This window comes from Capricornis sumatraensis, chromosome 2 (genome assembly GCF_032405125.1).
Source record: "Capricornis sumatraensis isolate serow.1 chromosome 2, serow.2, whole genome shotgun sequence".
Taxonomy (NCBI): Eukaryota; Metazoa; Chordata; class Mammalia; order Artiodactyla; family Bovidae; genus Capricornis; species Capricornis sumatraensis.
The window spans coordinates 74,271,958-74,298,975 of NC_091070.1; the positions used below are offsets into that span (position 1 = coordinate 74,271,958).

The following is a 27,018-nucleotide window of genomic DNA, read 5'->3' on the forward strand; positions in this document are numbered from 1 at the left end:
CGGGAAGTGTGGAGGGGCGAACGAAGACTTGATGGCTCCAGCATAGATGGCCAAGATGGACACAATGACACAGGCCAGAAAGAGTGAGGCAAACTTGTTCACATAGCGTACGCCGATGAATACCACCAACACCATGAGGACCAAGAAGGCTGTCCCATAGACACGCATGTTATTTAGCATGGCTGCTGACTCCTTGAGTGCATCGTCACTATGAAAGACGGCAGCTCGAGGGAAGATATATACCTGTTAAGCCAAAAAAGGAGAGAAGGACGTCATTCAAAGTAACCAAAGGGTTGTTGTTGTTTGCATTTGCTTTCACAAATGAAAGCAAAACCGAGACAGAAAGTGACTGGAGACATAGCCTAATTCCTGTTTCGATCTAAAATGCCTACAAAAATAGGGTATCATTGATTAGCCTACATGCTATTGTGAATACTTACACTTCCAAATGGAAAAACAAGGGATATATTAGTAGCTTATCCAAAGTGTTATACAAAGTAACGGTAAAGATTATCTTGAGTCCTACTTCTACTCTTGTTACTTTAAATAGTAAAAAATATATCCTAGTGAATAAATAAATAAACAAACATTTTATGTCATTGGGATAAAAACATCAAAAGAGATAAACTTTATTTTACTTTTTCCCCATTAGCATGTCTTGCCTCTGAGACTACCTTTTTGGGTGAGGTGGCAGGGTGCTGGTGATGGAGTGGAGAGGGGAGGGCAGCCAAAGGATACCCTCAACCTCTCTGACTCATACTCCCAGTAGGCAGTCAATAACAGGTCAGCAATCAGTCACTTGATTGATTCCTATAAATGATTTCTCAAAGCTTTGCTATCAAATAGCAAAATAAGTCCAAGTCTGTATCTTTTCCATACTACAGACCACAATTAAGCCATTACTCACCAGAAAAATTTCAATGGCACCAAGGATATACATAGCTGCTGCAAATGTGGTACCAAGATAAAAGCAGAGGCCAACAGCTCCACCAAACTCTGGGCCCAGTGCTCGGGAAATCATAAAGTATGAGCCTCCAGCTAAAAGGTAAAACAGAAGGTGAACAAGATAAATAAAGTATGCTAGTAACAGGAATGTAAACAAGTTGTAAAAAAGGATAAATGCTTCAGGCTTTTAAAAACCCTGAATGTGATAAAAAGTAGATTTCCCAGTAGGAAGTAAAAGATGAAACCTTCATACTACACATCTAATATCCCACATAAAGCAGCACAATTTTGTCAGTATTATTAAGAAAAAATCAGATGATATTTACCACAGGCATCTGAATAAAATATAAATTTACCACAGATAGCTGAATAAAATATAAATTCTAACTAAAAGAAGCTAAAAATGCAGTAGAAATGAGATATTCTAGCTTAAAAAATAAAGATTTTTTTAAAAAAGATGGTTTCTCAAGTCAAACAGTAGTGCCTGTGGCCAACAGACTAAATAAATAACATTCCTTGGAAGTCTGCACCTCTATCTTTATAGCATAAACATACAGTAATCAGTGACCATCCATGAAATCCAGTCTCAGCTACTGACCTGGCACCACTCCATTAGTGGCAATGGCACTCATGGAGATAGCAGTCAACATCGTCTATAGAGAAAGAGAAAAGAGAAGGCTGTTACTATACAAAGACAACATTTCCATATTACTTCCCCATCTGCATGTCTCAGAGCACTTCTCAAATATTCACCTCTACATACTCATATGGAGGGAGTTCCTCATACTCAATGGTACGGAAATGAGATGATGAGCTTCATCCCTGCACTAGTCACACTACTGGTATCTGGAGTATTCCGTTAAAATGCTCCTTCATGGTAATCAGTGGGTTAGGTGCTATTAAGAACCACTGATCCTACCCTGATCTTCTAGTTAAAAACTTGGAAAAGATTGGAAACTGACTAAACACTGGCTACAATAACAAGAATAATATTCAGTAAGGAGAACCACTGAAGACTTCTGAGTTCACAAGAACTGTATTTTAAAACCATTACCTGATAGTGGCAGAGTACAGAATGGACTGCAGATAGGGAGCAGATGGAGGCAGAATGACTTGTTAGCAGGCTAATACAGTAGTTCAGTGAGAGGTAAGGACTGCAGTGGTGCAAGTAGGAATATAAAGAAGGGGTTGGACAAAAGAGATTTCAGAGGGAGACCTCATTGGCCTTGACACCTGATGAGATATGACAAGCAATCAAGGAGTCAACTATGGCCCTCAAGTTTCAAGACTGAAAGAAAAAACTGAGTCATGAATGATATGGACTATGTCCACTTACCCTGCTCTGCATGGTACTCAGTTGAGCAAAATGTGCAGGGAGTGTGTGATGGTGACAGTAGTGAGTCAGCAGTCAGCTTAATAATAAAAAATGTTTATAATAATCTATCAATTTAAACAAAACTGAGAGATGTACCTGGGATACACAGATAAGAGGAATTTAAATTAAAGGAAGACCAGAATGTTCTCAGTATAATGGAAAGAAGGCTTGGAAATAACACCCCAATTTCTGGAGAAGGGGTAAGGGATGACACTTCAAAATAAATACTTCTTACCCCCAAACAATAATCAGCTGTTTACTGGTCCTGCAGTGGAGTAATACATCTCATTTTCTAACACATTTTCTGCCACAACACTAGCATTATCAAATTCAAATGGTTTGTCTTCTGAAGTGTTGTCTTCAGAAGTGTCTTCTAAAGTCAGGGGGTATATCTTCTACTTCCAAGGGAAGCCTTTCTTTGTAATTTTCAGTACAATATATTACAGATATAAGCAGTGAGTAACTGACTAAACTGAAAATCCTTTAGATTTTAATACCAAAATAATCTCTCCTGTTGAGATCATGAGTATTTTCCCAGTATGTATTCTTTCTTTTATTCCCTAAGAGGTTAAAGCATGATACTCTTGAGCGCTTGCGTGTTCCAGGTGATGTTCAGGTGTCAACTTGGGACTTACACAGCAGCAGCAGATAAGGACAATTGCAAAGGCCTGCAGAACTCCAGCTGTGCCCACCACCCATGTAAGGCGCAGAAACAGGATCACTCCAAAAATATTTTGTAGACATGGGAGGTAGACACCCATGAAGGTACCCATTTGGGGAGTCTGGAAAGAAAGATGTTGACAAAAGAAAAAATCATGTAGTCATCTAGAAGCGCTGATTCATCCCTTTACTTTTATATAAAAACTTGTGCCCTAACTATAATTTTAATTGCAAAACAGAGATGAAAAGTTTAAGCAGTATCTTTAAATAGGCACATACAAAATCTCCATCTAACAAATGTCTATCACTATACTTATTATTCCTAGAGATACATATTTTAACTTTACAGAGATCTCCACATGTTTTTACATAGGAATCCTATCACAAACTTTTAGGTGCATCTCCAACAATTTAAAAGTTTCTGTTCGTCAAGGGCATTATTTTTTTCTTAAAAAAAAAAAAAAAAGGATAATGACTTGATGGAATTTCTTCAGAACGTGGTGTAAATCGTTCATAGTAGTTGGTAAATGGAGGTGATAGAAAGATCTGAGTGCTGCTTTACTCCTGAACAGCCAGAAAGCTAACTTGTAATTTTGTTCCACATTCTCAGGGGTGTGGACACTTTTCTTCTGAAGTGCTAGTCCCTTGCCCTGGAATGCTCATGTCCCAGCTACACATTACAGAACTCACCCCTCACGTGGCTGGCATATAAGTGTTCAATAGCTCTTGAGCAAAGAGTGATGCCCAGGACATTTTTCCCTCTCTTCTATATGGGGCTCTTTTAACTTGCCTTACTATTCTAAGGCCTCACCTTGGTGGGCTTCTTTTTCCCTTCAGTGATGTTCTCTGCCTCTTCATGTTCCTTTGCTCCTTGTGTCAGATTAGTATAATTGGCCAAGCGGCTAAGGAGAGAAGACACCTTTGGTCTGGTGTCCATTTCTTCCTATAAAGCCAGAAAATAAGGAAGAAATACATGATGAAGAACACTGGGAATAAACATCAAAACGATCCATCTACCAGAAACTGCAAGGTAATCACAGGCAAATATTTTTTAAAAATTTATCGGAGATTTTATTCTCCCCTCATGTTTTAAGATATAATCAGAGCTACATGAATTCTTAGGAAATTCTTAAATGAAAAGCTTTATGATTGTAATAGCTGACAGAAAACAAAAAACCACCCTGGCTCCTTATAGAGAGCTGTAACCTCATAAAAGGCTTCCCAGATGGCGCTAGTGGTAAAGAATCCGCCTACCAACACAGGAGATGCATGAGATGCTCATTCAATCTCTGGGTCGGGAAGACCCCCTGAAGGAGGAAATGGCAACTCACTCCAGTATCCTTGCTTTGAAAATCCCATGGACAGAGGAGCCTGGCAGGCTACGGTCCATGAGGCCGCAAAGAGTCAGACATGACTGCACACACATGAGATTGCAAAACTCATAAAGAACATCGATGACATAATTTTTAACCACAGTACTGCTAACAGTCTATTAACAGTATTACTAATAGTCAGCTCATATTAATAGTTATTATTTACAGCACCAAGCATGGACACGTCAATGAAAAACTTTAGTGACTGAACCAAATATTCACCTCAGACCTTTTCTTGAAGGAAACTAAGAGAAAATATTATTAAAAAAAAACAGGAACACTGAGAAAAGTGGCATTTGAATCACTGTCCAAAGTAAGACAAAGCAGTGCTGGACTAAACCAGGCTCCTTTCAACAATCAGGCCACAGGTTCCATCAAAGTCCATGCTGTCTTAGTCAGGTGAGACATTCAGGTCCTTTTAATCCAACAGCCTGCTTCCTACCCTGCTTTTTGGTTAGTGCTGTGCTAAGTCGCTTTAGTGGTGTACAACTCTTTGTGACCCCATGGACTGTAGTCCTCCAGTCTCCTCTTTCCGTGGGATTCTTCAGGCAAGAATACTGGAGTGGGTTGCCATGCCCTCCTCAAGGGGATCTTCCCAACCCGGGGACAGAACTTAACATCTCCGGCAGCTCCTGCACTGCAGGCAGATTCTTTACTGCTGAGCTGCTAGAGAAACTCTTTTGGTTACTAGTTCTAAGGTAAGTAACATTCATCCCAAACACAGAATTGAAAAATTTTATAGATTATTACAACATAAACATTTACATCCTAGTTAAATTAGACAGCAAGATTCTCCCTGTGTCTGTGATGTCAACATTCCTCTTTATTTCACAGAAATTTGATTCAATGGTTATTAACTAGCAATAATTAGATTATATAGATTAAATCAACTACAATGTCAAACTATAATAATGAGTATTATATTTTAACAGTTAGTTATCAAGTTATCCAACCTGTACTATTTTAAAACTACATGGGGTGGAAGACAACAATCTTAAAATTTCTGTTCCTGAAGTCTCTGCCCTAGTTTTCTCCCAAATATTACCTCAAAGAGTGCCAAATTCTTATCAAAATATTCATCTCCTTCTTCATAATTGGAATTGTTAAGATAAGCATTTCGTGCTTTCTTATGTCCATCATCTGGAAAAAAAAGTATACCACGTTAGTTTCTCATTGGTACTGAAGAGGCATCAGCACCAAAGAACTGCATGTTGCCTCTGTAATAATGAAACTCACTTTCATATTCAGATTTTCATCTCAAGCATGGTAGCATTGCCTGGAGAATGTGACTTCCTCTTGAAAAGGAGCAAAAGCAAATCTCTAAAATGTAAACATGGGTCACTCCTTTTCTTAACAATATGAAGACTGGAAACACTGTTCTTTTAAGATTCTAGCCTAGAGAGACCCTACTCTTAATGTCATCCAAAGCCAGAATGAAAAATAAAAAGTCATTGAGTACCTGCTCAGTGTACAACACTGTGCTGGACAAGGCTACTTTACACACTGTTCCTGTTGATAATGGCAATAAAAACCCTTGGCCTTCAGGGCTATCTGACCTTTTCTAAATGACACCATTTTTGTACAAATGTTTGCCACATATCTTTTTATGTGAAAACAGGCATCCCACAAGAATTTGGTGAATCCACTCTGAGGAAAAATGAGAGAGCGATTGGGTTCCCTAAAACAGTAGAGATTCTGTTGTTTGAGTGCTTTCTTAACTTTGGTTCTTTATAGTGTAAAAGTTACACAGCTATACAGGTCTGGCAGAAGAGAAAATTTTAATAACTGTGTAAATGTCATTAAGAACTAAGATTTTAGAGACTTCCCTTGCAACCCAGTAGTTAATAAGACTCCATACTTTCACTGCAGGGGGCACAGGGTTCAACTCCTAGTTGGGGAACTAAGATCCCACATATAGCATGGTGAGGCCAAAAAAAAAAAAATAAAGCCCTCCCCAAACTCTAAGATTTTAAATATTGAGAAACTAGAGATCAATATAAAAATTAAAGATTTTAATCTAAAGTCCTAAAACCTTATATATGTAAGATGAGCTTGGGAAACAGAAAGCTATCAAAATAACTGAGTCATGTCAAAGGACAGAAGAGTCAATCTGAAGGTGTTCCCATTGGCTAAAAATGGGATAATGTGAACACTAAAAATATATAATGCAATGAATTCAAATGCAACTACCTGAAATATCCAAATGGTACATTAAAAAAAAAAAAAAACTAGTCCCCTTCGCAGAGTTGCTATGAAAAAATATGAAAGTCTGAAAAATAATAAATGTAAAGAATTAAGCGATTAGCCCTAATCCCACCTTTCCTGTACCAATTATAGTTCAAGGTAACCAAAGAGAGAAAATTTCTTCATCATAGAAACATTGTAGCTAATAAACGCAGATGGAATGATATAATTACAAAAACAACACCAATTTCCAACCCCTAATGAAATAATGGTTATAAGCAGTCATCATCAATGGTTGCTAAAAGCATTAGGTGAAAGCCTGAGACATAACCCACTGATCAAACTTAGCATCACTAAAAGTGGGACAACACAATCCTCTAATGTAATGCAATAAAAGATACACTGTACAATTTTTGATGTATTCTTAACCAAAGAATGAATGGAAGCTGAATATAAGCAAACCTCTAAATCTAACTATCAGTTCACAGAAAACAAAGGAAGAGCATGTTAAACATCACCGCAAAGAGGCAGTCATCAAACTCAGAATGTGAGGCTTCCCTAGTGAATCAAGTGGTAAAGAATCCACTTGCCAATGCAGGAGACACAGGTTTGATCCCTGCTCCAGGAGGGCCCCACGTGCCACAGAACATGTAGAACACTGAACCCATGTGCTACAGCTACTGAAGTCCGTGTGCCCTCGAGTGCATGTTCAATAGCAAGAGAAGCCACTACAATGAGAAGCCCGTGCGTCACAGTAAAGAGTAGCCCCACGACTAGAGCAAAAGCCCCCACAGCAGGAAGACCCACACAGCCAAAAGTAAATAAAATTATTTTTTAAAAAATTCAGAATGTGGACAACTCCATATGACAAATAATCTGCTTTTTTGCTAACAAATAAACGGCATAAACTAAAACAGGTGAACTCATAAATTAAGAGACTTAAGATGACATACCAGATCAGTCACAAGGCACAAAACTTGTTAGAATCCTGACTCAAACAAAATGTCAGGAAACAATCAGAGGAATATGAATATGAATCGGTTATTTTCTTTAGAAAGGGCAAAAAGATTCTGGGGAAAAAATCTGGTGGGGGCTGAAAAATTTGCAACATTGTTGAAGCTGGGTGATGGGTTCATGTTGTTTCATTATGCTATTCTACTTAACTTTTCTGTACCTCTGGAAATTCCCATAATAAAAAGTCATAAAAGAAATGCAATTATTATCCTCCCTCTAATGCTTCCAGAAAATTGTGGAGAATGACACAGCTAAAAATTATCACCACTTTTGAGTAATTCATTTATTCAATTAATTCAGTAAGTAAATACTGAGTTCTTATATGTTGGGCACTGCAACAGTAGACAAGGCAGCTGAAGACTACTTTCACTGTGCGTATACCGAAGCTGCAAAAGACAGAAAACAGCTTCTAAAAAAGTGTAAGTTCAAAGAAGAAAATGAAACATGTGCTGGGATAGATTATGACAGGATGGGAAGGCAGACAAGTCTTGATAAGATCATTAGAGTGATGATAAGCAGGTCCTCCAGAATTATATAGTAATTTGTAGTATTTGCCAAATATTCACATAGGCCAATTTTAAAATACTAATGTGACTTCACTGAACTTGGTTTCAGGAAGAGAAGATACACTTGGCTTTCATGAGCTGGTATGTGCTAACTGGCTGTAGCATACTCTTGGCACAGAATGGACGGGAAAAACCTGCATTTCAGGTAGAGGGGATAGCAGTTCTAAAAGACCCTAAAGCAAAAATAAATAAGTAAAAGATCCTAAAGCAGATATAATCTTAATGGACTCATAAACAGAATCTATAACATGGCCAAAATAGAGTTAGGATAGAGTGGCTACAAAGACAGGAAGAAGTCCGATCATGTAGTTCTTTAGCAAATGGATAGCTCTTCTAAGTCCACTTATTGAGAAGTCCCCTCCTTTTTGCCACTGACCTATACTAGTTAAAAACAGTATGACGGGGGTTGGGGCTGGGAAAGAGTGATGTGAGAGTATGTTAACGTTATTTTCTTCATTTGGGGGACGGGAGTAGACAGAATATTTTTAAGTAAGGGATTGAAATTTACAAGTTAAAATATAAAGACTGACACACTGGATTAAACAACAAAATCCAGGCATATATGTCTCCTGTTTACAAGAGTCATAATAAGGACACACAAAGGATAAAAGTAAAGGAAAGAGATATATCAGGAAAAAGCTAACCAAAATAAAGCTGGTACAGTTTTATTGTTAGCAGATACATATTTCTTTAAGAGAGAACTTTATTAGGAATGAGAGGGTAACCACACAAGGCCTAATTCACCAAGGGAGTATATAAATTTTAAACATACATCTATTGTTTATAGTTATTTCTTTCTGTGTAACAAATGACTCAAATTTAGAGGCTTAAACAACACATGCTTACCGTCTCAGTTAGTGGGTGCTAGGAATATGGACATGGCTTAGCTGGGCACTCTACTCCACAGTCTCCTGTCAGAACCGTGGTCTCACTGGTAGGCCTGGGGAAGATTCTCTTCCAACCTCACTTACACAGTTGGCAGGATTCAGTTTCGTTTTGTTTTTCAGGCTGTTGGCCAAGGGGCTTTCTTAACTTCCTTGCCATGTGGGACTTTTCACTGAGCGGCTTACAGCATGGCAACTGGGTTCCTGCAAAGCACGCCATCAAAGAGCCAGAGATGGGGAGCAAGACAGATGTCACATCTCACTTTGCAAGTGACTTCTGTCATATTCTAATAATTAGAAGTTTTGGAGTCATAAAGTCCAGCCCTCTCTCAAAGGAGAGATGATTACACAAGGGCATGAATACCCGCAAGAAAGGGTCAACAGAGCCGATCTAAAAGGTTGCCTAGGGAGTTCCCTACTGGTCAGGACTTGGTGCTTTCACCGGTGGGACTGGGTTCAATCCCTGGTCAGGGAACTGAGATCCTGCAAGCCAAAGTGCAGCTAAAGAAAAATGAAGCCATATCCACCCACCCATCCATCCATGCCTCAAAATATTTGAGGCAAAAATGAACAGAACTATATCAAGAAATTAATAAATCTACCATCACACAGGGAGATTTTTAACATACTTTTCCTCAATAATTGATAGGTGAAGCAGACAGAATAGCAAAGGCAAAGAAATCCAAGTAACACAATGAATGACCCTGACCTTAATGGAGGTAGAGTTCTGCATGCAAAATAAGAGATTATACATTTTAATCAAACATATATGGAAATTTTATATATGGAAACTTATCATGTACTAGATCTTAAAGACTGTACAAACATCAAACATATCAAATATAAGCCATGATCTTGGTGTATAACAAGAAGTTAGAATTTAATTATAAACAGACAAATTTAAAAACCATGCAAATTTAAGAGTTAAAAACTACACATTTTCCAACAATTCAAGGATCAAAGATTAATCTACTTAAAAACTGAGTAACAACAAAAACACCACCTATTGAAATTTGTTTGATGGAGCAAAAGCATCACTTCAAAGTAAAGTTATTGTTTTAAAGTTTTATATAAGGAAAGTAAAAAGAATAAAAATTATATGACCTAAATACCTATTTTAAGAAGCCAGAAAGGAAAGAGAATAAATCCTAAGACAATAGAAGGAAAAAGATAATGATAACTATACCAGTTGTCTTTTGGTTAAATGTCCTTTTCTGGTTTTCAACTTTTCATTTTTCCTGGGTTCTTATGCTGTAGGTAGGTATCCTGTAAAGAGCATGTACCTGTGTTTTTAAAAATCTGACAATCTGTCTTTTTAATTGTCAAGTTAGGTCCATCAACTTTAGCAGCTGATATATTCGGACTGAATTGTACCATCTTTTTATTTCTCTTTTGTTTTCTTTTTCTATGATTCATTCTCATCTTCTCTCTGGATTTTTTTGGTTTACTTTCCCTTATTCCATTTTTTCTGTCTCCTAGCCTGGAGTTTTCACACTATTATTTCTATTCCTTTCAGTTCCAACTCTCACCTCCTGACTTACATATTACTACTGTCCAACATTTCTAGGAGTTTTTTTCACTACACAAATAAGACACTAAAATTATTTCATATTGACAACACTGACTTGGGTGAAGGTCTACATTTACCATTCATTTGTTCAATATTCTTTGTTGCATTTCAGAATACTAGTCTTCGGGGATCATTTTCCTTTTACTTGTGGTATATTCTTTAGAATTCCTTTAGAGAAGGGTTTCTCAAACTCGGCACTGTGAAATTTCAGACAGTATAATTATTTGTTGTAGGATATTGTCCAGCACATTTTAGAATGTTTAAGAGCATCCTTGGCCTCTAGTCACTAGATGCCAGTAGCACCTCCAATCAAAAATATCTCCAAACATTTCCAAATATCCTTTGGGGACAGAATTGTCCCTAGTTGAAAACAAATAGTTTAGAGCAAGTGTTGTGGTAAAAAATGTTGTTGGCTTTTACTTATCTACAATTATATTTTGCCCTTAACCCCAAGTGTCTTGCTAAGCACAATTCTAGGATAATAAATTTTTCCCAAACACTTTAAGACATTATTTGTTATCTGAGAAGTTTATCATCCTGTTGTTATTCTGATGATCTGTTTCTTCTCTCTGCTCCTTTCAAGATCTCTTCTTAGATGTTCTGCAGCTTTATTAAGGTATGTCCACATGTGGTTTTCTTTTTGTTCACAACTGTCTTTTGCCTGTTTCTAATCTGTTTAACCCCTTCATTTTAAAAAATATCAACAACTGTTTGTTTACCTTCTCTTTAAACAGTCTCATGTTCCTAGCTGCATCCTCTATTAAATAATTTAGACATTTAACAGTGTTATATTCCAGACTCAACACCATTTCATTCCTTTTGAAAGTTACAACAGGAGGAAAGGAGTTCCAGCCTTAGCATACTACTTCCCTATTATTCAGCAGCCCTATAATATTGTTGCTATAAAAATCTGACTTCAGAACTCCCCTGCCCCGCTGCTCGCTGGTCTAAGCCATCTCCTAACAGCTCTGGCTTCCTGGGCTGCAGCCCTGGCACCTCTGTTTGAGGCCTCTTTAGTTTCAAGTTTCAGGTGCAACTATCCTATCTTTCAGACACTCTGGTTCTGGAAGTTTCTGACTCAATTTCTATTCGCTTGCTTAATTTTGTTTTGCGTGGTTGGAGGGAAGAATGTCTCCAGAGACTTTGCCTGCATTTATGAGACCAATGATGCCTTCCAAATTGTCTTACCCAGGGTCAACTTGTGGTGGTGGGAGTGTCCAGTAGGGCTCCTGGTCAATTATGAAATGTCAGGGCTTTCTGGGCAAGGAGCAAAGCTCTCATCATACGTGGTTAACTGAAAGGCGTGGTTCAACCAGGTATAAAATCAAAAGTGGTTATACTGAAGGGCGTGGATCAATTCTTGGTCTGAATATCTTGGAAATCATGCTGCTTTCTGATGTACAACCTTCAGAAATCTGGGTCACTACTATGACTCCAGGAAATCCCAAGTGGAATGGAAATTCTAGTTTCTGAATAGCAAATAACCTTTACTCTGCCAAGAACTAAAAAAACAAACTCATATCCATCCTAGGACTTCTTTAGAATTATGCAGAATCCTAAGATGCCTTTGGAGGATACCTAGTGAGACTGGCCTCAGTAATGCTTTGAAGGTCATACCTGAATGGTCTAGTGGTTTTCCCTACTTTCTTCAATTTAAGTCTGAATTTGGTAATCAGGAGTTCATGATCTGGTCATTCAGGTATGACCTAAATCAAATCCCTTATACTTATACAGTGGAAGTGAGAAATAGGTTTAAGGGCCTAGCTCTGATAGAGTGCCTGATGAACTATGGAATGAGGTTCATGACATTGTGCAGGAGACAGGGATCAAGACCATCCCGATGGAAAAGAAATGAAAAAAAGCAAAATGCCTGTCTGGGGAGGCCTTACAAATAGCTGTGAAAAGAAGAGAGGCGAAAAGCAAAGGAGAAAAGGAAAAATATAAGCATCTGAATGCAGAGTTCCAGAGAATAGCAAGAAGAGATAAGAAAGCCTTCTTCAGTGATCAATGCAAAGAAATAGAGGAAAGCAACAGAATGGGAAAGACTAGAGATCTCTTCAAGAAAATCAGAGATACCAAAGGAACATTTCATGGAAAGATGGGGTCGATAAAGGACAGAAATGGTATGGACCTAACAGAAGCAGAAGATATTAAGAAGAGGTGGCAAGAATACACAGAAGAACTGTACAAAAAAGATCTTCAAGACCCAGATAATCACGATGGTGTGATCACTCATCTAGAGCCAGACATCCTGGAATGTGAAGTCAAGTGGGCCTTAGAAAGCATCACTACGAACAAAGCTAGTGGAGGTGATGGAATTCCTATTGAGCTATTTCAAATCCTGAAAAATGATGCTGTGAAAGTGCTGCACTCAATCTGCCTGCAAATTTGGAAAACTCAGCAGTGGCCACAGGACTGGAAAAGGTCAGTTTTCATTCCAATCCCAAAGAAAGGCAATGCCAAAGAATGCTCAAACTACCGTACAACTGCACTCATGTCACATACTAGTAAAGTAATGCTCAAAATTCTCCAAGCCAGGCTTCAACAATATGTGAACCGTGAACTTCCTAATGTTCATGGTTTTAGAAAAGGCAGAGGAACCAGAGATCAAATTGCCAACATCCGCTGGATCATGGAAAAAGCAAGAGAGTTCCAGAAAAACATCTATTTCTGCTTTATTGACTATGCCAAAGCCTTTGACTGTGTGGATCACAAGAAACTGTGGAAAATTCTGAAAGAGATGGGAATACCAGGCCACCTGACCTGCCTCTTGAGAAATCTGTATGCAGGTCAGGAAGCAACAGTTAGAACTGGATACGGAACAACAGACTGGTTTCAAATAGGAAAAGGAGTACGTCAAGGCTATATATTGTCACCCTGCTTATTTAACGTCTATGCAGAGTACATCATGAAAAACGCTGGTCTGGAAGAAGCACAAGCTGGAATCAAGATTGCCGGGAGAAATATCACTAACCTCAGATATGCAGATGACACCACCCTTATGGCAGAAAGTGAAGAGGAACTAAAAAGCCTCTTGATGAAAGTGAAAGAGGAGAGTGAAAAAGTTGGCTTAAAGCTCAACATTCAGAAAATGAAGATCATGGCATCTGGTCCCATCACTTCATGGGAAATAGATGGGGAAACAGTGGAAACAGTGTCAGACTTTATTTTGGGGGGCTCCAAAATCACTGCAGATGGTGACTGCAGCCATGAAATTAAAAGACGCTTACTCCTTGGAAGGAAAGTTATGACCAACCTAGACAGCATATTCAAAAGCAGAGACATTACTTTGCCAACTAAGGTCCGTCTAGTCAAGGCTATGGTTTTTCCTGTGGTCATATATGGATGTGAGAGTCGGACTGTGAAGAAGGCTGAGTGCCGAAGAATTGATGCTTTTGAACTGTGGTGTTGGAGAAGACTCTTGAGAGTCCCTTGGACTGCAAGGAGATCCAACCAATCCATTCTGAAGGAGATCAGCCTTGGGATTTCTTTGGAAGGAATGATGCTAAAGCTGAAACTCCAGTACTTTGGCCACCTCATGAAAAGAGCTGACTCATTGAAAAAGACTGATGGTGGGAGGGATTGGGGGCAGGAGGAGAAAGGGACGACAGAGGATGAGATGGCTGGATGGCATCACTGACTCGATGGACGTGAGTCTGAGTGAACTCTGGGAGTTGGTGATGGACAGGGAGGCCTAGCGTGCTGCGATTCATGGGGTTGCAAAGGGTCGGACAGACTGAACGACTGAACTGAACTGAACTGAACTGAATGCTTTGAAGTAAACAGCCCATCAGATTACCATTACGTTTCTTAATTCTGATTTTACCAACCATAGAAAGCTGATATTATTGAAAAACTTACTGGTGTTTCATTGAACATTCAAATGAAAACTGATAGGAGTGCCACTGGCTCTACTGAAAATGTCAGATTTCCATTTGTTATGGCATACTTTTTTGTAAGCAGAAAGAATATGCCAAATTCTTGCTCTTTATAAGCATTTTATTGTTGTGGTGCTATTATTTCTATAATGTTGCTATTTTTTGTTCAATTACCACTTACACTTCAACTTAGATGTAAGATAAACCTCAGATTCCTCCCTTAGACTCCTAAGCTTGTCTAATGGCCTTTGTTGGTCTGAGCAAGGCAGAACAAGAGCAATAAGTATACTTAATATCTCTTGGCCCAGGTTTGGGTCTGAACTATGTGACCAAGTCAACACAAAAGGTTGTCTGAAATGTTATAAATTATGTTTTTGATTTTTAGTTTGATGTATGTGTGCGCGCTCATTTGTGTCCAACTCTTTGTGATCCCATGAACTGTACCCCACCAGGCTTCTCTGCCCATGGAATTTTCCAGGCACGAATACTGGAGTGGGTGGCCATCTCCTACTCCAAGAAGAAAGTCTGAATCAACAGCCAAATAAGAGGCACACGTTATGACTGGCTGCTTATCTCTTAAGTCTATTGGCTTTCTCTCTTTTCGTTTGCAGTTCACTTACTGAAGAACCTATGTTATGTGTTCAGTCAAGTTTCTGATGATCTGGATTTTATAAGCATCCATGTGATGTTGTTTAACATGTTGCTCTGTTTTCTTCTATTTCCTATATATTGGTAATTGGGTCTAAATGCTTAACCACATTCAGAATTTTTATGGGGGAGGGAGGAAAAGATCCCTCATAGGGATATTTTGATCATCCATCTGGAGGTACGGGTCATCTAATTGCTTTCTTTTTCAGATACTAGCAAATGTTGATCATGAATGCCTAGATTCATTAATTCATGAGAGGCTACAAAAATAGTGATATTCTGTTATTTTCCTTTATTTATTAAGGAAAATTAATTAATTATTAGCTGAAATACTTTTATAAACAGACAATCCCTGTAATTTACTATTTGGTTACCCATTGGTATAGTTAAAAGCAAGATAAATACTTCATTTTTTTCTTTTCGACCAATTCTCAGAATAATGAATTGATTTACTAGACTACTCCAATGGTGACCAGTTTTTTATGAGCTCATGAATTTAAATACTGAATATGTTTCCAATAAAATCTTTTTCCTGAAATCTATTAAGTTGATTTTATGTTTTTCCTTCAATATGTTTAATATATTATATAAATTGATTTTTAATGATAAACCAACCATGTATCTTTACCAGAAAGTAATTTTTGTAATTGTTTTTAGTAATTTTAAAAAATACAGGTAACCCCTGAATAATGCTGGGGGTTACTCAAAGTATAACTATAGTTGACTCTGTATCTGAGGTTCCTCCTCCACATTTGCAGATTTAACCAGCCACAACCTAGGCAGTACCGTAGTATTTACTATTGAAAAATATCCATGTTTAAGAGGACCAGTGCAGTTCAAACCCAAATTGTAAGGGTCAAGTGTATATTGCCTGATTCAGACTGCTAATATTCATTTAGGATATTTGTATCTGTGTTCATAAGTAAAATTGGTCTATACTGTTCTCACATTGTCATTGTTAAGTTTTGGTACCAAGGTTACGCTAGTCTCAAACTGAGCAGAGAAGTGTCTACTTGCTTTTCTGTTTCTTGAGAGAAACTGTAGAAGAGAAATTACTTTGCCTTGAATGTTTGATAAAAGCTGTAAAAACGCCAGGGCCCACTGTGCATTTGCTTGCTTGCTTTCTAAAATGTTTTAAATGGAAAATAACACACACATAAAAATTCATGAATTGTAAGCATACAGCTTAATCCTTTATCACAACTGCAGTCTCACCCTTCTGTACATCTCCTCAGCCTGACCCTGTGTTTTGCAAGAGATCTGATGAGTCAGTGGAAACAGCAGATACATTAAAATAACTTTACCCTGTTGAAAGGAAAGCATTTAGAAGATCTGAAAGATCCTATTATAAACTCCATTCAGCAGGCAAGGCAACTGAAGCAGTTTTTCACCTACTGGGCCAAAATATCCTAAGTGAGATTTTTTATAGAATCTGGCAACATTTTAATTCAAGCTACCAATGCCTTTTCTGAGGAATCATAAGATGATTAGAAGATATAACAATAAATTATCTTTCACTCTTTTGCAACTCCAAAATTAAAAAAATAAACCAGTAAGGGGAATACCCTGAAGGTCCAGTGCTTAGAACTCTGCTCTTTCACTGCTGAAGGTGCAGGTTCAACTCCTCGTTGGGATTTCACAACCCACTGGCACAGCCAATAAATAAATAAATAAAAATAAACCAGGGCAGATTTTGAGGTTGTAGCTAAACATACTTAGAACAGGAGACAGAGGAAGACCGTTATCAATAGCATGAGAAGAAAGGAGAACATAATCTGACCTAATGAACCTAGGAGAGAGAACCCAGGGTAGAAGGATGAACATAACCTAAACTGGATAAATTCCTAGGTTTATTTAAAAGTGAACGCAACTGTAGGTTGCCAAATGAGATTAATGTCTGGAGCAGCCTCTTTGCAAATCCTAGGGGTTTTAGATAATACTGAGGGAACTCTTTATGATCACATACTATTTCTTTTCACCTATAATTAATTTATCCACTGTCTCTTACTACAAAGTGCCTACTTGGAAACAAAACCCATCTCAGTAGCACTGGAATGGTACCGGCTCTCCTGACTGTTCGTTTCATTAGCCAAGCCCTCCTCTACCTCCCTTATACATGTGTGTTCCTGCTCAGATGATGAACCACTCTTCAAGCGTCCCTACATGTCAGGCAGGTATCAGAGACAGAGCAATTTAACAGTTTAGGGGGAACTGTACTCTTCATCATCTACCAAAATCTTCTATGAGATCTTAATCATTCCTGGTTCAAATGTGAAATTTCTATACTAAGAAGACTGATTTTGAACAGTTTAAATAAAATAATATAAAAGTATAAAAAAGAGAATAGTGATAGCCCTAATACCACAAGGCTACATATTTGAAAGTACTTTTTATACTTTATTTATTTAAAGTATATATTTAAAAGGACTTAATTCACTCATAATTAAAGAGGTACAAATAAAAACTAGAGGTGCCACTTTACCTACTAAAGAAAAAATGTCAATATTGATAACACCTACTTTTGATGATAGGGAGCTTAGTATGTGTCCATACTCTTTATTGGTGGGTTTAAGTTGATGTATCTTCTTGAAAATATATATACCTTTTGAGCCACTGTTATCTGACCAGGGATCAAACCCATACTCCCTGCATTAGAAGCAGAGAGTCCTAACCATTGGACTGCCAGGGAAGTATCAATTACACATTTTTATATTAAATACTATGACTATCTTTTTTCCTTTTTCTATCAGCGGAGTTACACTGTATGGACCGTTCTGTGATTTCCTGTTTTTCACTTAATATTTTATCTTGGACATGTTAGTACATAAAGATCTGCCTCAGAGTCTCTCTGTTTGTAGCAGTAAAGTATTTTATTTATGTGCATACTACAATTTTATTTATGAGTATTTAAGTTATTTCCAGGTGTTTACTGCTATGTTGCAATGAACATCTTGTACATATATACGTGCACTCTCGTTGGCAGTATATTTAAGTATACAAAGAGATGAGTATACATCTGTATAGCTACATCTACACAGATCTATACAGTGTATCTGTACAGTGTAACTCCACTGAAAGAAAAAGGAAAAGATATAGTCATAGGAAAAGAAGGGGATGACAGAGGACGAGGTGGTTCGATGGCATCACCGACTCAATGGACATGAGTTTGAGCAGGTTCCGGGAGGTGGCAAAGGACAGGGAAGCCTGGCATGCTGCAGTCCCTGGGGTCACAAAGAGTCGGACACGACTGAACAACAACAACAAAAGTATTTAATGTAATGTTTAACTGAGACTTCCCTGGCAGTCCAGAGGTTAGGACTCCCTGCTTCTCATGCAGGGGGCCCAGGTTTGATCCCTGGTCAGGGAACTAAGACTTCATACACCATGAGGCCAAAATAGATAAATGATAAATTAAAAAGCAAAAGAAAATATGTAATTAAAAACTTCTATAAGAATTCACAATAAAGTATCTAGAGCAAGTTTACCTTGGGGGAGCAGAGGTGAGGTGGGCTACTTTACAGGACCTCTCTCTGCATTTTATATATATATATATATACACACACATATATGTACTTTTTATATTATTTTAATTCCTTTCATTCCAGAGTATGTTTTTATATTTGAAAAATTCATCAGTTTTAAGATGTAATTTCTTATCAAATTACAGGTTTACTGCAATTTAAGTAAGTGATACCTAAAAGAAATCAATTTATTTCCATAACTTATTTCACAGATAAGGAATCTGAACATCAGTTTCTTTGGCTTGCTGAATGAAGGCTGTGCTGTTCATGAGGTATTTTTGAGAATTAAAACAAAGGTGATCACAAGATATTACAGAATATTGTATCTTCTTTTCAAAATTATCTTAGAAAAAAGAAGCTCTAACTCTTACAGACCTTTTTTAAAACCACAGACCATGTAAAATTACTTTTAAATGTAACCATATTGAGTCTTAACAATCAACTACAGAATAGATTCCTAAAACTTACCAAGTTGGGAATAGAAACAGCAGGAAAAGAAGCTGAGGAGTGAAAAGTGGAAAAGGGGTACAGAAAATAGAATTAGAGAAGGGAATAATATCTCTTAGTATAAGCAGGAAAAGGATGACTTTAGAGAGAGTGAGTCCCCACAGAAATACTGTACCTAACAGCTGGCTGTGTTCCCCTGTGATGGAGTTCTGACTCGGGTCTGAAAAACAAACAATTGAAAAGAAAAGAAAAATGAATGAACAAAACAAATAATTTCTTAAAAATCAGCAACAAAAGTCAACCAAGGAAATAAGCAAAAAAAAAAAATGCTCAAGAAACATTAATGAAAGGATAATAAAAATATGACTATTATAAAAAATAATCCCACAGCTTCCTCAAAAAGTTAAACAGATTTGCCATGTGACTCATGGTACATACACAAACGAACTGCAAACAGGGACTCAGGTACTTGTAGAACAATGATAATAGCAGCGCCATCCACAACAGCCAAGGGTGGAAATAATGCAAGTTACCTCCAAACATGAATGGGTAAACAAAATGTGGTACAGAGGGTCCTTGACTTACAATGGCTTGACAAAGATTTTTTGATTTCATGATGGTGCAAAAGCAATATGCATTCAGTAGAAACCATATTTCAAATTTTGATCTTTTCCTAGGCTAGTGATATGCAGTACAATATTCTCTTGTGATGCTGGGCAGGGGAACATGCAGCAACTCCCAGTCAGACATGTAATCAATAGGATAAACAACCATAACAATTCTGTACCCAGACAATCTGTCCTCTACTTTTAGTACAGTATTCAGTATATTACATGAGATATTCAGCACACTGTTACAAAAGAGGCTTTGTGTTAGATGATTTTGCCCAATCTGTGGGCAGAAGTGTTCTGAGCTTAAGACAAATGAATGAATGAATGAAGTCGCTCAGTCGTGTCCGACTCTTTGCGACCCCATGGACTGTAGCCTACCAGGCTCCTCTGTCCATGGGATTTTCCAGGCAATGGTACTGGAGTGGAGTGCCATTTCCTTCGCCAGGAGATCTTCCAAACCCAGGGATCGAACCTGGGTCTCCCACATTGTAGACAGATGCTTTACCATCTGAGCCACCAGGGATAGATTAGGCTAAATTATAATGTTTGGTAGGTAGGTATAGTAAATGCACTCCGAGTTACAGGATTTTTAATTTAGGAATGGTTTATTGGGATGTAACCCTACTGTATGTCAAAGAAGATTTGTATTTATATACACTGGGATATTATTCAGCCATAAAAAGGAATCAAGTTCTGACACACGTGCATATACTCTGAAAACATTACACTAAGGGGAAAAAGCCAGAAGCAGAAGAACAAATATTGCATGATTCCATTTATATGAAATATCTAGAAAGGGCAAATTGGCAAATTTACAAAGACAGAAAATAGGTTAGAGGTTAGCAAGGGCTGGGGACTGGAGGTGGAGTTGGGAGTAGGATGTTATTATTTAATAAGTCATTAAAGAATTTCAATCTAAAATAGAACTGGAACATATAAAATGGCAAGACTCATCCATGTGCCCTCAGGAAGACAAAACTTAAAGACTAAGAGGCTGATTTCCCCAAAATGCCTGACTTACAGAAACAAAATTTTCTCAGATGATGGGGGGTTGATCAGAGGCCTCATTTCAACCCTGGTAAGTTTTGCCAGAGGCATGAACAAGAGATGATCCAAACTGGGTTACTATCACAAAGTGGGCTGAACAGAGTGTTGTTTGTGTGACTAGACTAATTCTGTCTGCTCAGGAAGTTTTCAAGGCTGGCCTCTGTTTGTTTTTGATTTTAACTGACTCAAACTGAACTCTCCCCTCTTTACATTCCCTGCCCATAAATACAACCTTTCCTAAACTTTGACCAGACTCATGTATAGCTTACTACAGTTTGCTTGTCCCAAATTGCAACTCTTCTGCTGTCACTGAATAAACTCATCTTTTCTAGCTTGCCTCAGTTTACCTCCTCATTTAAGTCAGAATACGGTTTCTTTTCTTTCTGACAACACAGCACAGCATGTGGAACTTCCCTGACTGGGCGACCAGGGATCAAACCTGTGTCCCCTGCAGTGGAAGCGTGAGTCTTAACCACTGGACCCCCAGGAAAGTCCCAGAGTTTCTTTTTAAAAAAAGTTTTTTTGGCCATGCAGTGCAGCTTGTGGGATCTTATTAGTTCCCCAACCAGGGATCAAACCCAGGCCCACCCACAGCAGTTGAAAGCATGGAGTTCTAAACCCTGGACAGTCAGAGAATTCTGAGAAGACATGGTTTCTGTTTGGGGTGGTGAGAAATTTCGGAAACACTGGTAACGGCTGCACAACACTGTGAATGTATTTAACGTCACTGCACTAAAAATGGTTAAAATGGTACAATGGCAAATTTGATGTTGTATATATTTTTCTATAATAAAAAGTAAACTAAAAAATAATCACACAAATTTAGTCAATCAATATTAGTCCCATAAAGTAGAAGAATGATTCAGGACCTATGACATGAATTACACTGTCTCTTTAACGATCAAAGAATACGTGGCCACAGCAGCTGCAAGTCAAGACAGAAGTAAAGCGTTCATTACTACCAGCAGATATGTTCTGACTTGACTTTAAGATAAAATGACTAAATTGGCTTTTATAAATATCTATTTCTTCAGTATTCTGTGATAAAATTAGTGACAATAAAAGTTCTTAATCCAAGAGATACTGACAATTGCCAATTAACAACTTGTTTATTTCAAAGGCTTGCAAAGCGTTAAAAGCTCAATAAGGAAAAGACTCTGAGCTCTAGTTTCCTCAAAGAGTACATCTCTTGAGATATAGAGAATTACATCTGGATTTCTTGAATGTGTTTGGGGAATGTATAATTATGGCTGATTTGTGTTGCTGTATGGCAGAAACCAACAATACCCTGTAAAAATTAAAAAACAAAAAATAATATTAAAAAAATAGTTTTAGACCAGGGAGGGGTCTATGAACAATGGAGAAAAAATTACATCTTCATTTTCACTAACCTCTAATTGAAGTCGAGTATTTTTCCCAAATATGATGTAGGCAACAAACTACATTAAAAAAAAAATTACCTGTGATTTTGTCAACAATAACTGATATTTTCATATCACATTGCAGTTGTATATACCTCATAATATCTTTTAGGTTCCACACTACTTTGAAATTATGGTAGTTATTAGAGTGCCTGTTAGGTTTAAACAGGTTTAAGACTGCCAAAGAGGTCCAAGATACAAAAAATATTAAGAATTACTATTTTAAACAAAATTCAAATATTTTTCATGGTGTTTCTAAATATAAATGTATACATAATTAAATCTAACACTAAGCAGCCTGGACAGACAGAACCAATCAGAAACTATACAAATTCTGATTTCTGATGTATACAGTATATATTAGAGTATACTCTACATAATATAATCAACGAAGACATAAGATAGAAATCTGATTCCTAGAACTAAAGTTTTAAATGCTATGTGAGCATTTAATAATATAGTTTGAGAAGATTTTCTTCCACAATTTTAAGAGAAATTTCAAATTTTTAAAAGATATTTTCCCCAACATGCTAGAAAATTATCTCAGTTTTTATTTGTTTTTAATTTAAACCATTTTATTTCCTATCTAAATAAAGAATATAGGTTGTTTCTGTACATAAGACAAAAGTAGGACTAACAGTTCTACAGCATATTAACATATCACAATAGCTCTCTCTCTCTCTCACACATACGCACACAGGATGAGAGGGTAACAGGTAGGAGGGCCAGAGGTGTGTATACACACACACACACCGGATAAGAGGGTAACAGGTAGGAAGGCCAGAGGTGTGTACATACACACACACACACACACACACACACACCAGATAAGAGGATAACAGGTAGGAAGGCCAGAGGTGTGTGTACACACACACACACACCAGATAAGAGGGTAACAGGTAGGAAGGCCAGAGGTGTGTACATACACACACACACACACACACACACCAGATAAGAGGGTAACAGGTAGGAAGGCCAGAGGTGTGTACACACACACATACACACACACACCGGATAAGAGGGCAACAGGTAGGAAGGCCAGGGGTCCCCAAGTGGCAGGAGGAAATAAACTGCAAGTGGCAGACTTACTTTTTCCTTCTCTACACAAATTTAAAAGTTTATTTTAATTCAGTGTTGTAGACATCTGGTTCTGCATGAACTTTTCTCAGACCTTGAGCTAACCAATGCATTTTTCTTATGGAAATGTTTTTCTTAAGCTATGTTAATGAAACTATGTATTTGCTTTGGGTTCTGCCTTTCTTCAAAATGGTTCTGCCTCAGTTCAGTTCAGTTGCTCAGTCATGTCCAACTCTTTGCGACCCCATGGACTGCAGTATGCCAGGCCTCCCTGTCCATCACCAACTCCCAGAGCTTGTTCAAACTCATGTCCATTGAGTCAGTGATGCCATCCAACTATCTCATCCTCTGTCATCCCTTTTTCCTCCTGCCTTCAATCTTTCCCAGCATCAGGGTCTTTTCCTATGAGTCAGCTCTTCACATCAGGTGGCCAAAGTATTGGGAGGTTCAGCTTCAACATCAGTCCTTCCAATGAACACCCAGGACTGATCTCCTTTAGGATGGACTGGTTTGATCTCCTTGCAGTCCAACAGACTCTCAAGAGTCTTCTCCAACACCACAGTTCAAATGCATCAATTCTTTGGTGCTCAGCTTCCTTTATAGTCCAACTCTCACATCCATACATGACTATTGGAAAAACCATAGCTATGACTAGACGGACCTTTGCTGGCAAAGTTATATCTTTGCTTTTTGATATGCTGTCTATAGGTTGGTCATAACTTTTCTTCCAAGGAGCAAGTGTCTTTTAATTTCATGGCTGCAGTCATCATCTGCACTGATTTTGGAGCCCCCTAAAATAAAGTCTCTCATTGTTTCCACTGTTTCCCCATCTATTTGCCATGAAGGGATGGGACCAGATACCATGATCTTAGTTTTCTGAATGTCCGCCTAAGACTAACTTTTTGCTTCTCTCTAACCTTGGGCTGATAATAGCGCAACAAACAAGTATTCAAGTCAATTGTTTTATGGCTGGGGATGACACACCTTGTCCATTCTATCTCAAAAATGCATACTGTGGGAAAGAAAGTAAAAGTTAGTTGCACAGTCATGTCCAACCCTTTGCGACCCCATGGACTATAGCCCACCAGGCGCCTCTGTCCAGGGAATTCTCCAGGCAAGAACACTGGAGTGGGTTGCCATTTCCTTCTCCAGGGGATTTTCCCAACCCAGGAATCAAACCCAGGCCTCCTGCATTGCAGGCAGATTCTTTACCAACTGAGCCACTAGGGAAGCCCATTGTGGGAGAGGGGCCTGGTGAAACTCCCTCAGCCGTGAGGTGTCTCTCTTATCTGATTAGCAGCTTTATAACAGAAATAAAATGCCTTGCTAAAAATTAGCAAGGTGCATTCTTCCTGCGTTCTCCTGATGTCTATGTCAGAAGCTTTCCCTATCTCTTTTATACTTGAATAAAATTCTGTTACACAAAAAGCTCCAAGTGGTCAAGCCTGGTCTCTGGCCCCAGATCAAAAGCCTCTCCTCTGGAAGTCACAAATCCCATTGTAGTACACAGCTCATGGCAACCACCTTTCACTATCATTACAGAAAAACAGGTATATAAGTAACATGAAAGGAAGAGTAGAGAAAGAATCATATGATTTCAGAACCAGAAAAGCCTTGGTCATCATCTAGATATACTCCAGTGATTCTAAAGGAAAAGTTGCAGAAAAGTTATTAGCATCATCTATTTTCTTCCTAAAACTATACCAACAATCCTTCTGAAGATTCTGATTCCCAGATACTGTCACTAATAGGAATGCCTTTATCCATCAGCTGTGCTGGGACAGAACAAAGCTGAGAACCTTGGATTTTAACATCTATAACTGACAAGATGAATGCTTGGGTTAATGAATGACCAAACACACCACACTATGACAAAAAAAAAAAAGGGTGGAGATATAGTCATGACATTTTGAGAACCTATTCTTAATACTCTGTAATTCTAATTTTCTTGTTCTAAAATACAGTAGCCTAAAACAAGTTATCTGGAATTGCCAGTGCATGTATCTATGGAAAAAAAAAAAATCTCAGATAACTCAGACGGAATAGGTATATAAATGATTTTTTCTTTAAAAGAATTACCAGTTTCTTTACTGTATATTTTCTTGCCTTCTGAGATGTGCATACATGATTACATGCATTTTCTAGTTAAGCCAAAACTTCTCCCTTAAACATTCTCCTACACAGTCAGTTCTCTATTTCTGAGAGATGGGGGTGGAAGCGGGGTGGAACCTACAGATTTGGAGGGCCAACTACACTACACCATTTTATATAAAGGATCTGAGCATCTGAGCATTCTGGTGTTCCAAGGGTAGTGGGGAGGGTCCTGGAACCAATCCCACCTGGATTCTAATGGACGACTGTATTTAAGATGAGTAAAAATAAGTCTACTGTGTAGTTCTTTACAAGATTTTTCATGTATTACAATTAAAGGAACATAGGGCAATCTTTACTTGATACTTATTTGGTAATATGAAGACCAACTCCCAAAGACCTGCAAATAAATGCTTCATTAATATATGTAAAAGCTGAAATAAGGGCAAATCTAGGAGTAAACAAGTTCATGACCCCATCAGAATGAAACTAGCTATTCCTGTAAAAAAAAAAAAAATCACAATTGGTAAATGGGTTTTTAAGTTGAAGGGTGTTTCTGGGCATGTAATCCAAATTGTGTTCAACAACGCTCTGAGATATGTCTGGGCACCTTTGTATTGTTCTGTATCTGAACTCTCCCATTCAACATTTTTTCTGCCTGTGTCACTAATGAGGGCACACCCAACCCGGGTTTGCCTAATACTGGGAGTTGACCTAAATATTACTCCAAATGGTATCTGTTTTAACCAAATTACTTCCTGTAATGAGAACAATCTGCCAATAATGTAACTATCTTAACCCTTTGATAGCTTTCCTAAATTAAGCTATTTCTAAGTCATAATACAAGCAGATTATATACAAAAGCCTGTGAAACTCTACAGATAAAACGGCAGTTCAATACAAAACAGAAACATGTACCTTTTCACAATGGGTAAATGGCATCAGAAAAGTGAACTGAAACTATTTCCTTGGAACTATGATGATATAGTAGTTTTTTAAAATGGATACTTGCTCAATATACTTGGTTTATCCTGGGCACATGGTAAAGAACAGAGATTTTATTTCGTGCCATATGCCTCAGAGAATAGAGAGAAAAAAAAATGACTGTGGGTGGTATTCACTTGCAAAACTGCTTCTCTATAAACAGTTTTTCTGAAAAGCCTTATTATCTCCCTTAGTTTGCCCATAGCAACAGTCTTTTTCTGAATTTCCTTTGATAATCATTTCATCTACCATTCTTGGCAGAGAATTTGAAGCAAATGAAAGCTAACCTACATTGTGCATCTAAATATCACTGTACATTTTACTCATTAAAGATAGAATCAGTAATTTCATTAAAATAACACAATCAATAATAAAAACTATTGCCTAAACATGTAGAAAAAGAAGTTGGCATGACCAAGAGCAGCAGAAGTTATTTAAAGATACCAAATACCTGAAATCACCAGTCTTAACACATTTCTAATTTTTTCAATTCCAATTTAAAAAAAAAACAAAGCAGCAACATCATCATAAGCCATCATCATAAGCCAAATTAGGTAAAGATGATTAGAGACGAAATAAAAAACAATTACTCTAACATTCACGTTTATTAGATTCTGCCTCTATTTTGAATAAGTTCTAATTGTGGTGGCAAACTTAGGAGGGAAAACAAGTTGATATAAAGTAAAATCTGAAAAAGCTATCCTCCTTACACAGATCTTGAA

General features: G+C 37.7%; 1 protein-coding gene across 3 annotated transcripts in view; it reads right to left on the reverse strand.

The window, feature by feature from the left end:
* Nucleotides 1–27,018, reverse strand: part of SLC12A6 (solute carrier family 12 member 6) — an 86,332-nt gene that overhangs the window by 17,647 nt on the left and 41,667 nt on the right. For 2 of the 3 annotated variants that reach the window (XM_068965580.1, XM_068965583.1), the window contains exons 2-8: nt 19,241–19,285; nt 5,399–5,493; nt 3,792–3,923; nt 2,956–3,102; nt 1,544–1,598; nt 908–1,038; nt 2–243 (exon numbers count right to left, since the gene is read on the reverse strand). In XM_068965580.1, coding sequence (XP_068821681.1) covers nt 2–243; nt 908–1,038; nt 1,544–1,598; nt 2,956–3,102; nt 3,792–3,923; nt 5,399–5,493; nt 19,241–19,285 — 847 coding nt within the window. The remainder of the gene's footprint in view (nt 1; nt 244–907; nt 1,039–1,543; nt 1,599–2,955; nt 3,103–3,791; nt 3,924–5,398; nt 5,494–19,240; nt 19,286–27,018) is intronic. The other variant, XM_068965582.1, reaches the window with a different exon arrangement.